This window comes from Onychomys torridus, chromosome 7 (assembly GCF_903995425.1).
Source record: "Onychomys torridus chromosome 7, mOncTor1.1, whole genome shotgun sequence".
Taxonomy (NCBI): domain Eukaryota; kingdom Metazoa; phylum Chordata; class Mammalia; order Rodentia; family Cricetidae; genus Onychomys; species Onychomys torridus.
Window position 1 is genome coordinate 35,376,695 of NC_050449.1, and position 14,663 is coordinate 35,391,357.

The 14,663-nt window shown below is 45.8% G+C and overlaps 1 protein-coding gene across 1 annotated transcript in view; it reads right to left on the minus strand.

Annotated features, from left to right (window-relative positions):
- Nucleotides 1-286: 286 nt before the first annotated feature.
- Nucleotides 287-14,663, minus strand: part of Sorl1 (sortilin related receptor 1) — a 169,373-nt gene continuing 154,996 nt past the window's right edge. Inside the window, exons 43-48 of the mRNA XM_036191798.1 lie at nucleotides 13,725-13,889; nucleotides 11,858-12,032; nucleotides 10,779-10,885; nucleotides 8,460-8,652; nucleotides 5,574-5,786; nucleotides 287-4,385 (exon numbers count right to left, since the gene is read on the minus strand). Coding sequence (XP_036047691.1) covers nucleotides 4,318-4,385; nucleotides 5,574-5,786; nucleotides 8,460-8,652; nucleotides 10,779-10,885; nucleotides 11,858-12,032; nucleotides 13,725-13,889 — 921 coding nt within the window. The 3' untranslated portion in view covers nucleotides 287-4,317. The remainder of the gene's footprint in view (nucleotides 4,386-5,573; nucleotides 5,787-8,459; nucleotides 8,653-10,778; nucleotides 10,886-11,857; nucleotides 12,033-13,724; nucleotides 13,890-14,663) is intronic.

Here is a 14,663-nt window from a genome sequence, read left to right on the forward strand (position 1 = left end):
CTGCACCGCTGTGCTTTCTTCTCTCAGGTTCAAAATCTCACCCCCTTAACCAACTGTCTCAAACATAGTCACAGTGCTCAGGGAAGCACTTGAGTCAGCGTCCCCACGGAATAATTCTGTTTACTTCAAAACAGTCGACAGCACCTCCCCACTCATCAGCTAACACACAGACATTGTGTTCTTTGAGGATCCGCCATCTGAGATCAGGTCCTTAACAGCATTATCCCAGGTCCTAATGTTCTCTCTTCTATGACATAAATACCTTTGTTCAAAGAGACAAATCAGCTGCTGCTTAGAGACTGTGTTAGCCATCTTTATTGCACTGAAAAGACACACACAGTGGACATCAAATAGATGGTGGCGGTGGGTTTTCTGGTTTTGTTTTTAATTCTTTTTAACTCGGTTCAATTCTTATTCAGTGAAAAAAGTTGACACCAACATAAAAAAAAAATTATCTTAAAATTGTGCAACAATGTAGTAAAATCTTCGGCAGAAATCAGTGACTTGGAAACCTAGCAAGGCAATTGAAGTCATAAATACCTAATTTTACTTTGGAGAGAAACAAGTACACAGTGTTTCACTTTAAATAAGAGCAGAACAGGCCTTTATTTTGCTGCAGATACTTCTGACTTTGCCTAAAGTGTCTAAAGTGTCTTGACAAGAGTCTTGAAATGAGGAGTGACATGGGATATCTGAAGGTAATAATGCTCCACTTCGGCATTCATGCGCAGCCCATTGAAGTTATTCCACATGAAACCAGTACCATTCTGGGTAATCAGTCGGCTCTGATGATTCAATTTATAACATGGCTGCTCAGAACAACATGGGCAGAAACACATGCAACTGATTCTCCCTCGGCCACGTCCAGGGGTGGCATTCCAACTGAGGACGCACTTCTCGACTATCTAGCCCACAGTGCATATCTCTTGCGACTTATCCCGTATCTCAGTCTTGCATAGGAAGTAGTCCATATAAACTTAATGCTCTGGCTTGTATTACACAAAAGTTGTACCTGAAAAGCAGCACACACTCCGGCTAAGAAAAACATAGTTGGAATGTTGAAATACAATCCCAACGCAAGGAAGCGCCTGCAGAGTTCAGAGTCGATTCTTACAGCGGCAGTGGGGATGGAATTCAGTTTTGTTATAGGTCTGAATTTCTCCTGAGGGGACCTCTCCTCACCTCTCTGCTGAAGGAGGAGAAATCTCAGGAACTCACCATGGCCCTCTTCATGGGACATAGAACTAACCTACGAGACGGGGTTTGGGCCCAGGGAACAGAGTCTTACTAATTGTGCTGACCACTAGGGGCCATATGAAGGCAGGATCCACCAAGGAGACGGTGCTTCTCTGTAAGGGGCTCAACATTACCACTGGCCTTCCTAGCTCCCTTCTAGACACCTAGTGTCTTCTGAAGGGCCTGTTCTAGAAGCTGGAGAGTGTAGTTTAATTTAGCAGGCCACTGATCTGGAGAGGAGAGAACAGGCAAGCAACTGTCCCCTACCACCTTGCAAACATACCTAGTGATGCAATCAGAGGTAGGCCTGGAGAACCATTCCTCCAAAAGGCACAGTGCCAGCCAGTTGTCCAGCAGCAGGCCAAGCTCTCCAGCTCGCTAGGCATCACACAGTCACAGAGAGTCTCACCTGTCTGCTCAGATGTGGCCCCTCTCCACAGCCCTTGGAAGAACTCTCCTCTGTCACTGCATCCACATAGACCCACATCCCACAAAGCTCAAAGGGTAGTCAATACAGGAAGGAGAAAAAAATCAATTTCCACACAGTCCACAGGAAAACAAGTACATGGTGTTCCAGTATATTCCATTCCCTGTGAGGTGGAAACTTTCCAAGACTACACATAGCTTAGTTTTAATTTCCTATTTTCACTCCAACCTCTGGACTCTTGCAGATGATGTGAATACATCAAAAACCTCCACAAAGCTAAGCAGAGGGAAATGGGAGTGTGTGCTTGAAAAGTTCACAAAAATATACAATTTACACATAGCTGCATCTATCTGGCTTAGTCTTCAGGACCTCAGCTCTGCTATTTATATAAAATATTCTAGCCTTAAATGGCTACATGTTTTCAAACAGCACAGTGCATCTTCCGAGGACAGGGGTTGTGGTGGGTCTGTACAGTACTATGGTTCAGCATCGGGATGCCCTGGAGACTGGCCTCAATGCTTGGCAACGACTCACGTTGCCTGCAGGAGACATATGCTCTGTGGAAAGGCTTGCCTGCAGAATAATAGACAATAATGCCTCAGAGCCTTTTATACCAGCTTCTACAAATGCCACCAAAAACTTGGCAGGAAAAGAAAAGGAGAAAATATACTTTCCTAGCAGTTCAATTCAATGGCTTGCCTCCCACCAGACAGTTAATCTTTCAGCTACTTAAAGACTTCATTTAAGCGGAGGTGGTGGGGCTAGAGGAACACTGAGCAAAACTTCAAAGCAAGACAAGATAAAGCTGAAGAAATTCCAGTCTGGGGGAAAAATAATGAAAAAGGGGGTGAGAGGAAAGAAGAGAAAAAAAAAACCCATAAGTTGTAAGACAACTGACTCCTTATTCCCAGCATTTGATACCAGGAACTACAGCCACACAGCACATTGTGTATCATCTACAGGTCAAAATGCCCTTTTAATACACATATATATCCTAAAAAAAAACAAAAACAAAAACCTGGCTCTTATTTTCCAAACAATCCTCAGGTAAATTGAGACTCTGTTCCCACCAAAGAATGATACTTTTAGTTAAAAGAAGCCAAGCACTTGTGAGGAGGGACATGTTGCATGGAAGGGGAGGCAGGTTTCACAAAACTTGCACATAGAAAATGTGTTCAGAGGCATAACTTTGGAATATTTGCAGAGCTTGTTGCTCTTCTGCTGGGAGGAAATCCTCAGTGAGTTTGTTCATACATCACAAGTCACAACAAGCTGGACATTGGTGCCTACACACTGAACGGATGGGTGGGTTGAGGCCACAAAGAAGTCCACAGAACTTTCAAGTGGCCAGTGACATGAAACATGGTGTGGGAGGGGGGAGGGTTGCTGTGTTTAGACACACATGGTGTTTCACAGAGAAAACAAATGAACAAATTTGCTGATGGAGAAGACAAATGTTTAGATCACCTCCATCCCTGGTACCTACAACACTCTCAAAGGATGGATGGGGGCACAGGCTGGGGAAGTGGGGGGGGGGGGTAGAGGAGGGGTAGAGTGGGGATCCAGAGAAGGCACTGACCAAATTCAAAATGACTGCATATATCAGTATGGACTTTTGAGGACAATTCAGTGGCTTAAACCCAATATAAAATTTTACATTTGAAATTCTTTGGTGGTGAGTAAAAACAAAAGGAAAACTCAAATAAAAAAATGGAGACATGGCATATTATATTTGCAATGCATATCTATCATGGCACAGATCTAGAGCTTTCTCTCACAGCCACAGTAATTTTTTTTTTCAAGTGACAATGATCCCAGTGTATAAAAAAGCAGTGTCAACACTTGGCAGCTTCCAGAGGTACACTTTCTACAGAGACATGCACAGTAAAAGCCCACAGATTCCTAGAAGACAGGGGGTGTGGCTTGCAGGGCTTTCTAGGCTAAAGTTCCACTGAATTGGAATCTAGCACTGACCCAGAACTCTCTCCTACCAAAGACCTTTCCCTGACATGAGCAAACTGAAACAGATTGCTCCTGCATCCCCTGCTATGGGCAAGGGACCCTTAACACCTGGGGTTTCAGAAGACCACTAAAATATGGCCTTATACAGAGTCCCAATAAATTAACAAAAACAACAGAACAGGACCTTCCCCCACAAGACACCCACACACTTATGTAAACTAAATCCAAACAAAAGATAAAATCTGAGCAGTTTTCAAGGAGAAATGTGATTCTGCCCATCACTCTCTCTCTCTCTTGAAGTTTTTATTAAATACATTTCTGCGTCTTAGAAAAATAAAAAGAATGGTCAATTTAATGAACCAAAATGATCTCACAGACTTAAAAGCATGCCCAGCAAGCACCGCCCTGTAAGACGACATCAGTGTCAAATCAAAGCAACGTGCTCACTAAAATCAACCTGGTCTCAAGTTCACAGTTGATACTACAAAGTTTATTCATTCCTTTCTCTCCTTTTTTTTTTTTTTGTTTTGTTTTGTTTTATTTTGTTTCGTTGTTTTTTTGTTGTGGTGGTGGTTTTGGCCCATATAAAAATAACATGTTGCAACTCAAAGTGCATCTTTTAAAATAAACCATCGACTATCTTTATCAAATAAAATATTTACACCATTTGGTTTCTAATGAGAAAAGCTCCTTCACGCTATCACCATGGGGACATCGTCTGAGAATCCAGTTATCATAGGAGCGTCTTCATCGTCCTCTCCTGAAGACAAAACAGTCAGGCCTTGGTGAGTTCCAACAGAGTTTTGTATGACCCCTCATGCCACTGCTCTGCCTATGCCCACAGCCTTACAACACCACCCCCCCCCCCCCCACACCCCCACCTCCCACCCCACCCCCCCCACCCCGCAGCCAAACCAACACTGACTAGTCCTGAACCCAGCTTGGCTTTCTTCTGCTCAGGTCACCATCTTCCCTTCCCTAAGTGACCCAACTTATTTTGAAGTAAAATCCGTAGCAAGGTAAATCTCATCCCCTACAGCTAAATGGGTAGGTTGGTTTCTGTTACTTAAATTATCTGTCCCCTTTCTCTTTTGAATCTGAACTGCTCTGAGGACACAGAAATGGGTGTGTGTGGGGTGCCTAAGAATTTTGAGGGCAACTTCCCAGATTTCATGGCTATCCCTTTGAGATTCCTGTTGCTTGGCATTTAGTGACTCTTGAATGGCACCCTAACAGGGTAACCAAAGGGAGCCATTCATGCAAGGCACTCCAGGTGCTTGCTGATTAGCAAAAACAAAATGAGAGAAGGTGAGGAGATACAGGTGATCTCACATGGCCACTGGGGAGGAAAACACACTGCTTCATAAACAGAGAAGCAGCAACAGAGGTCTATAGGAAACTCACATGCGGAGCCTTGAGTTTGGGGAAGCCTTTCCAGACTCACTTTATTACATGATCTGGCTACCAGCTCTCTTGGTTTAGTGCTTGCAGCATGCAAGAATTCTCACAGGGATCAAAAGGTTTCCCTTCCTCTTACTGTCCATCACCCCCACACAGAGTAGTAAGAGGAGGCTTGCAATGGAAAGAGGTGTGGCTGACTGAAGGGCTTCACACAGAAGCTGACTGGAGATGTGACGCTTTCATCTTGAAGCCCTCCAGAGGGAGGATTAGACCAGGGTCAGGCGAACACACTTGAGGATTGTTTTGAAATTTGGGGAGCATCCAAACCTAGGCCCTAGTATTCTCTGTTCAAAGGGGATCCTTCCACTTCTCCCTGTCAGGGCCAGAACTACACAACTAAAGAGAATGTGGCATTTTGATTAAGGAAAAATCCCAGACAGTGGGAACACTGGAATGACAACTGTTCTGAAAGGCTGAGCTGAAAGAAACTTCCCTGATCACATCTCTGGCTCTATGGTGTTTGCCCCTGGTACCCCTGCCTACTTACCCAGGTCATCCCCAGAGGAGAAGATGGCCGAGCCCAGCCTGGAGCTGTAGTGGCTGTTGGCGAAAGCAGTAAAGCTGCTTTGTAGGCGACGATGCTTTGTGTAGAGGATGGCAAAGCCGACACCCAGGCTCAGCAGGATCAGGAACAAGATGGGAACCACCACAGTGGCAACATCCGTAGACCTGGCAGCCTGGACTGTGGCTGTATCTCCACCTGCGGAGGCAACATTTCCTGCCAGTGAGCCTCCTACCTGAGGGCCGGAAAAGGATGGTCCTGGCAACTTCTCCAGGCCTCACCAGAGAGAGAGAGAGAGAGAGAGAGAGAGAGAGAGAGAGAGAGAGAGAGGAAGAAAGCAAGCCAGCCCAGAGTTTGCAAGGGTTCCAACACAACCAGCTTGCTTGTCTTGTGTGACATGTTCCAGCACATGCGTGAAGCCTGATGTTTTCCAAGTGCTTGCCATGAGCCCCTAGACCATGGGTCTTGCACATGCAAATACAGTAATTACATTAGACTCCTAATCACTGCCTTGTTGGTTATTTAGATAATCTCTTGGAAGGGAGACCTTTGTTGGGACATCAACACTGATTTCATTAGCATTATTACTTAAGGCCGCTTGCTTGCCTACATAAGAGGATGTGAAATCAGACCACTAATTAACGAGATTGCAATTATTTCCCCCTACTTGGCACCAAAGTCACTCCACACTGCAATTACCTGAAGCTCCGCAAATCGGATTCCTTCACTGAAACACTGACTCAACAGCTCACCAAGTTTTATGGGTCCCCCCCCCCCCATCTCTTTCACTTAAGTAAAAAGAGAAACAACATTTCTATATACATTTGACATTTGTAAAAGCTGATTACTAAGCCTCTTGGCTGTCTATAACCTGACAAAGATGCTGCCTTCTCATGGTCTTAAACAAATGATGACTTTGGATGGCTTACAGATAGATAGAGGGGCTCTGGAGAAAGGCCATTTGCCATCCTTCAACTCCACATCTGTTGGAGTCGGGGTCATCCTCTTGAGAGTGAGTACAATTTTCACATTACATATCTTGGAGCTAGTCTGAACTTAGAGGCAGGAAAATGGAGCTATGGAGTCAGTTTTTAGCAAAGGAGGCAGAGTGACCTTTCCTTGTGCATAGTTACTATAGACCTTGGAGTTGCTCCCTGCTGTAGGGGGAGATGGCATACGCAAGCTCCCCTGTCACAGAGAAAGCATCATAGCTATCCAGAGAGATTCAAGCGGACACAGTACCCATGAAAATGGAACAGAGAACAGCCATTTCTTGTAGGCGTAATCTAGCAATTCAGTATGTATGGCTCTATTTAAATTTCTTTCATTTTCTGAACAGGAAAAAAGAATAGTTCCCAGCCTACCCCAATGGTGAGGTGGTAGATTAAAGAACTACTCCCTGGCTGAACTTCTGAGAGTTTAATCAGTCTGATTCCCTAGAAGCAGCTGCCAGGGTCCTCATGACAGACAGTTTCTCCCAATGTGTATTTCACATACTAATAACTGGTTTTGTTTAAAACAGGGCTTATAAAGGAAAAAGCGTATTATCAGGAGTTTTGCAGCTTGCTTTCCATAGGAACTTCCTGGAGCTTTGACTATGCCATAACTCTCTAAGACACTGGTTCTCAACCTTCCTAATGTTGCGACCCTTTAATACAGTTCCTCATATTGTAGTGACTGCCAACCATACAATTATTTTTGCTGCTCCTTCCTAACTATAGTTTTGCTCCTGTTGTGAATCGTAATAATTTTGGAGATAGAGTTTGTTGAAGGGGTCCAGACCCACTGCATGAGAACCACTGCTCTAAGAGCCTGCTTATTCTGCAGAGGTCCCACCCCTACCCCACCCCAGGAAGGACTGTGAGGGAACACTTAACAGCAACCCCACCTGGCTCTTGGCTAGAAATAAAGGTACCTGCAAAGCCTAGTGGTGAGATATTTGTTGAAATCCTGGCCAAGCTACCACACTGCAAGTCCTTTCCTTATAAAGGACTTATAAAGCAGCAATGTGACCTAATGCTAGTATCTGTGTGTCCCAAAGACAGAGATCTCACTCAGGTTATCACAGAAAGTGCTAGCTGTACATGGTGGGATGAGCTAATGACATGGGGAATTATAGGTCTATTAGCATGTTCAAGGCTCTGACAAGCCTCATGAACACCACCAACAAAACTCCTGCTTGTCTAGCCCCTCGATAGTTAATCATCATGGTCAGCTTGACTGGATTTACTCAATCATGTGAAAGACCGAGGTGTATTTCTGGGTGTGTGTCTGTGAGGGCCTTTCTGAGGGAATAAGCAGGGGAAAGATGCACCTTCAATGTGGGCAGCACCATCCCCATGGGCTTGGGGCTTGGATGCAGTGAAGGGGAAGGAGAGGGCAAAGGACCAATATTCCTCTACTCTGGCTTCCTAATTGCTAATGTAGCCTAAGCAGCTGCCCCAGACTCCTGCCACCACGCCTTCTCCTCCATGACGGGCTCTGTTTCCTCAAACAAGCAGCCAAAATAAATCTCCCACTCTCAATTTGCTTCTTGCTATGTAGCTGGCCACAGCAAGAAGAAAAAAAAAAAAAAAAAAGCAACTAATAGATGTACTGAGTTTCCTAAATATAGCCTCCTTCTTGCCCTTTCCTGAACTCTACACTCAAAGTGGTACCTTGCAATCCCAGTACTTTCTGTACTGGTACCATGGCTGGTTAAGAAGTATTTATTAAGTCCATCAGTGCGTGACTGGATTGGTACCTAAGTGATTATCTTAGGCACACAGACAGTACTTGGAATGTGTCTTAGAAAGATCACCGGGAAAAACCATCGCATGCCTCTCCTTCCTTGGAGCAGGACGCACACAGGACGGCCCTGCCACAACTCACCTGAGCTCAGTTCATCATACAGCAGCACTGCAGGCTCCCCACAGATCTGGCTGCCAAAGAGACAGCGTGCTTGGACCGTGAACGTGTAATTGTGTCCCATCTTCAGGTTAGACACTTTGAAGAAATTGTCAGTTGTATTCCCAAGGTACGCGGTGAGATTCATAGCACTGTCAAACATGTGGATCTCATAGCCCTGTAAACAAAGCACCCAATGGACCACTCAGGGGTTTGAATAAGGGAGGGGCCTGATGGTTTCGGTTACTGGCTCCAGTTAGAGGGGAGTCCTTACTGCGGGGTTTTATGGATGCTGATACACGTTGTTTCTTGCTAGCTCTTCTGATGATGTGATTGAGATATTAAACTCAGAAAACAGGATTTTCCCTACTGACAATGTGCAGAAAAGGAAGTGAAAGGTATGGCTTGCAGGAGAACCATTACAACCATCACACGCTCAAAGATCCAGACAGCAGCTGCTTGTGTCCAGCAATACCAGTGCCTCAAAGAAGCCGGGCACTTTACTAATATTTGCAGTAAGGGATTTGACTAGTGACACCTCCTGGTGGCAGTGGGCACAGGCAAGACCAGGGAACATGTGTCAGAAAAGGAAACACGGGCCTCTCTAGGACAAACTGTGAAAGGCCACTGCCATTCACTTCCTGTCTCCTAGTTTTGAGCTCTTTGCGGGCTGACACCAGACTCAAACAGCCTGGTATTAACGGAGAGCACATAAGCAGCTCGGTGCTCTATTCACAAGAGGACAGTATGAAATAATCTCTTCCCCCACTGCCTCAGGAAGTCCCAGACTGTTGTGCTAAGAAATGGACAGGCCAGACCCAAGATGCTGGCTGGGATTAGACTAGTGGCCAGCTTCTCTACTGCCCTCCAACACCCCAGTGTCAAACTCTGCCCACATCTGAGCCCCCCGGGCAATCAGCCTCTTGGCTCCTACCCTACTGACATGTCTCTAATGCTAAGCCAGGAGGAGGAGAGGAGGGCACGCCACATCCGGGCTAGCATCCTTCACTAGAAATGGAATACCAGCCTGTACTCTCAACCTAAAGCTGGGCTCCTGCTGTCTACATGCCTGGCACCACACCCTTTCTTATAAGCTAGTAATGATTATTTATTATCATGTAAATCCAGTGTAGAACATCTGTCATATACATAAAGACACAAATGAAACAATGTACACAACCATCAACCACCTTTCCTTTCCGTAGTCCTCCTGTTAGGCATTTATGTTTCCTCTTTCTTTCTATCATGAAGCAGAGTATATGAAACTTCAATGCACTGCTCTCTCAAAGTAAAATCTTAGAATAACTAAACCAGGGAATGTGAACATATTATCAAAAAGCCTTCCAGAACTTTGAACGAACTTATATTCTCAGTGTCATTCCCCAGCCACTTCCGACACTGGCATTACTCTTCCAGAGTCCTTTGCAGGCTTGATGTCTTTGCCATTAGCTTGCTAGGAGCCTGTCCTTTCCTGCTCCCAGCTGCTGGAGTGCTTTACTGTTCAGTACCTTGTCAACACTGGAGTGTTCCTGGGTAGATTTCATATTCTTAAGGACATTCAACATGTAGATATCACAGCTATGGGAGTTGTGAGGAGGCTCAAAGTGTACCTGAGCCTGGCTCTCACATCACACTGCAGAAAACCCTTGGGCTCTTTGCCTACACTGTTCTTCCAGGTGACCGCAGCTGGACCATCACAGCCCTACTTTACTTTCAAGGGGACTAAGCCAGTTCCAATAACTAATGCATCCACCCTCCTGGATCTCTTGGATCTCACTCTTCCTTCCCTCCCACACTGTCAGAGCACTGGCCTGCCAAGAGCAAAACAAAGGTGTTTTTTTTTTCATATGCCAACAGAGTATCTTCGTGGACTTCCTGCTCCTCCTGATAACTCTGAGGGGACACTGACAAGGTGCTAGATGGAGAGTGTGGCTCAGCTTCCTGGCACTGGAACCACAGCCTAGCTGTCAAAGGGTCGGGGAAGGGCGGGCGCTTGGTTCCAAGGCTGAGCACAGTCCAGCTGCAGGGAGACCACCAGTCTCCCGCCCATTCTCTTTCTTCCCAGGACAAGTGTGTGGCCGTGAGTGCTGAAGACAGAGGTTCGCCCACTTAATGGGCAGCACAAGCATTTCACTAATCAGCAAATGGTCCTCTCATTCCTTCTCAAGTTCACGCCCAGGCCCGCTGCTTGCCTGCCTGCCTCCCTTCTTCACACCGTCCACCAACCTGCTGTTAATGAACTCATGGCTAAAACAGCCTCTCAGCTGGAGTTCCAAAGTCATTGACCATGCACGAGGAACTTACCCTGGTTTCACTGAACTGCTTTTCTTTTAAGGCGAGGCTTTTCCAAAAGAGAAGAACGTGGTCATTTTCTGTGATGATTTTTAAGGCGTCGGGTGCTGATAATGAAACTGAAAATGGACACAGTTAGTAGACATAGATCTGAGCCTTCGCTGCCTCATCTAGAAAAAAGAGGCTGAAAAAAAAAACGCTCCCAGCCTCCAAGGGCTGCAATAACGATGTGATAATGAAAAAAAGAAACAAAACATGAACACTGCTCAGTATAGCACTAGTGGTGGTGGTTGTTTAGTGGTGGTGGTTTAGTGGTGGTGGTTTAGTGGTGGTGGTTATTAGTCCTTTAACCATGATGTCTGGACGTAAGGCAGAGGCAGCAAGGACCAAGGAGAGAGAACAAGTTATGTCTGAACAGATGCGCCCCAAAGAACATGGAGAGTAGCCCAGGTCCATGACATGCACCACCTGCCTTAATGGGCCTGACCCCCCACCTGCAACTGCTAACATTGTTTGCTAGAATCTTGGCAGTGGAGTTCAAAACTGGGCAGAAGACTAACCAATCCTCTAGCCCACGGCCTTATGGTCTCCTTCCATTCTTTCTGCCTGATCACCAAGAGGGCCACTGTGACACAGTCCAGGTCCTCACTGCAATGTTGGCCTCGCTGAAAATTCTGCTGGGTTTCTTAACCCTCTTGAGCGTTCCTCCCTTCCTCCCCTAGCCATGGTAGGACACACTAAGGAAGCATGAAAAGAGACTCACAGAGCCTGGGTGCAGCTCAGTGGTAGAGTGCTTGCCTAGCATTCAAAGACACCCTGAGTTCAAGCCCTTGAACTGCATTAAAAAAAAAAAATCAAACAAACAAACGAACTTCAAGAATACAGAAAATAAGAGTCTTTCTCAGACAACTGAGTTGTGGCCCCCTCACCCAAACCCAGGAAACCCCACATCCCTGCCTTGGTCTGCTGTAGCGTGGACAGAGAACAGTGCTTGCATGTCCTACAAAGATACTACAGTCTTCCCCTGTGCCGAGGTCTGCGGGCATGAGGTTGCTCAGTGTGCAGCAAGGCCTTTCTTTCTTCCCACTTACCTGTGGTGATTTTTATGCTGGAATCCTTGCTCATGTTCCCCAGCTGGACAATAATATGGTATTTTCCTCCAGGCTCCAGCTTGTTGAGGCTGTACTCTACAGTACTGTTGCGAGATTTGACTTTGTAGCTCCTCTCCGTCTTCCTGATCAGATCTTTCACTGCAATGGCGTAGAACTAAGACAGACAGAGGGAGAGGATCTGAGTAGCAGTCAGAGGCATGAAATCAGTTCCAGATTACGAATACTTTATACAGTGTAAGTGCCATTGTCTTAGTCAGTGTTCTATTGTTGTGAAGAGACACTGGGGCCAAGGCCCCTCTTATAAAAGAAGTGTTTAATTGGAGCTTTGCTTATAGTTTCAGTGGGTTAGTCCATTATCATCATAGTAGGAAGCACGGCTATATGCCTGGCATTGGAACACTAGCTGATCCACAGGCAGAGAGGGAGAAAGCCTGGATCTGGAATGGACACCTCAAAGCTCACCTGCAGTGACACACTGCCAACAAGGCCACACCTATTCCAATAAGGCCACACCTCCTAATCCTTCTAATCCTTTAGAACAGTTCCACTCCCTGATAACTGAGCATTCTAATCTATGAGACTATGGGGGCCATCCTTATCCAAAGCACCACAGTCATGTAACAGTGAGCATACCATCTTGTTCAGGGAGTAATGACAAGAGACGGTATGTGCATATTCCATTCAGACACAATCCTTTTCCAGATGTGTTCAATGTGCAATTGGTTGAATACACAGATATGGAACTCAGGCATGGGGCTGACTTTTCTGAGCCTCAAAGTCTGACTCATGTCCTTCAGAAAGTCTTCAGGGCAGCTAGGGTCTATCGAATAACAAGCATACATTCCCAGAACTGCACAAGAATCAGCTAGAGAAGGGATGGGAAGGGAGGAGAAGGAAAAGGGAGAGGAGGAGAGGAAAAGAGAAGAGAAGAGAAGGGAAAGAAAGGGGAGAAAGGGGAAGCAGGAACGTGGAAAAGGGAAACAAGGGAATGCAAAGTAGAGGAGGAAACCAAACACTAGGAAAAGCCACACCAATCGTAACATCAGCAGCCAGGCTTCTGTCTCTCCACCATGATAACCGTGTCTGGATACCGACAGAGGGGGACATGGATGAAGATGCTCAGCTCCAGCTCTAAAGCACAAACAGCCCCACCTGTTCTCTCAGGCTGCTTCTTACAGAGGGAGTGTGTAAGAAAGGGGACATGAAGGACACACAGGAAACCTGATCACCAGAGAGAATCTGAGAACCAAAAGGTGTCTCAGCAGCCAAGAGGAAACTACACGCTAAGGTGTAGGGGTGAGGGACAGAGGTCAAAGTGGTCCAAAGCAAGGAAGAGCGGGGTATTCCCAGGATCAACATCCTGTACTATTTTTTGGCAAGGGGTAGAAAACTCTGAAAAAGTCAAGATGGTAGGTGTTGTAGGTTTTGAGGGTCTTAGGATCTCAACCGCAAATAATTCTATTGTGCAAAAGCAAAAAAAAAAAAAAACAGACACAGGCCATATGTACGCAGATAAGGGTGGCCTTGGTTCCAATTAAACAATAGTTTAAAAAAATTATCCATAGGCTGGATTTGGCCTGCAGGTCTTCAAGTGCTGAGCTCTGGTTGATGGAGGAGGTTGGGATAGCTGAGGAAGAACAAAGAAATAGGGTGGGAAGGGAACAATGGAGGGAGCCAAGTCAGAAGGGGTGCCTGTGAAGATCTGTCTTTGACCACACAGAAATGGGGACAAGGCCTGCTGAGCTCAGCTACTACCTGTGTCACATGACCTGACCTCTTACACGCACTCCATTTACCCAAAGCATGCTAAGTATAAGCATGACAGACTGCGCGCCTTCCCACTCACCAGGTCCTGGTCAGGAGAGTCATAGGGCGATTCCCACTTGATGACTGCTGAGGTTTTGCCTATTTGGACCGCGTGCAGGTGACGAGGTGGAAGCCTGCTGTCCGGGATCATCTTCACTACGACGTAGTCAGAAGATGGCCCTAGGTAAGGGATCAACACCCGGACCTAGGGTCCAAGCACACACAGGAAAAACAATACCACATGGGCTCATGCAACCTCTACCATACTATTTTTCAGTAAGTTAATGACACATGACCACAATTAAAATTCAATTAGCACAGAATAATATAAAATAGTTCCCTGCCTGACCTAGATAGTTTTCCTGTTTTGTCTTCCATCCAGAAATGCCCTAGACATATGTAAGCATAGATACATGATATATAAACACATAAAAACACATATGCATGCGTGTTCATGTGAAGCCTATCTTTTAAAAATCTTTTTCACACAACTAGGCTTCCCCTCCTAAAACTTCGTAAGATGGGTTCAGATTTTTTCCATGTGGGAACATTCAGCATTGCCTTCTTTTGGACAGTTCTATATTCTACTCCATGGATAAGCCATAATTTATTTTACGAGTCTTTTCTCGAAAGATTTAGGTTATATCAAATCTTTTTTCTCACACATAATACTGGCTCATGTGCTAGCTAGTTTCTTTCCTTTTTTCTTTTGTCAGTTGGACACAGACTAGAGTCATCTGGGAGGAGGGGACCTCAGTTGAGGAACTGCCTCCATTATTTAGCCTGTGGGAAAGTGTGTGGGGCATTGTCTTGATGGATGACTGACATGCTAAGGCCCAGCCCATTGTGGGCGGTGCCACCCCAGGCAGGTAGTCCTGGGTTATATAAGAAAGCAGCCTAAGCAAGCCTCAGGAGGCAAGCCAGTAAGCAGCACTCCTCTGTGGCCTCTGCATCAGCTCCTGTCTCCAGGTTCCTGCCC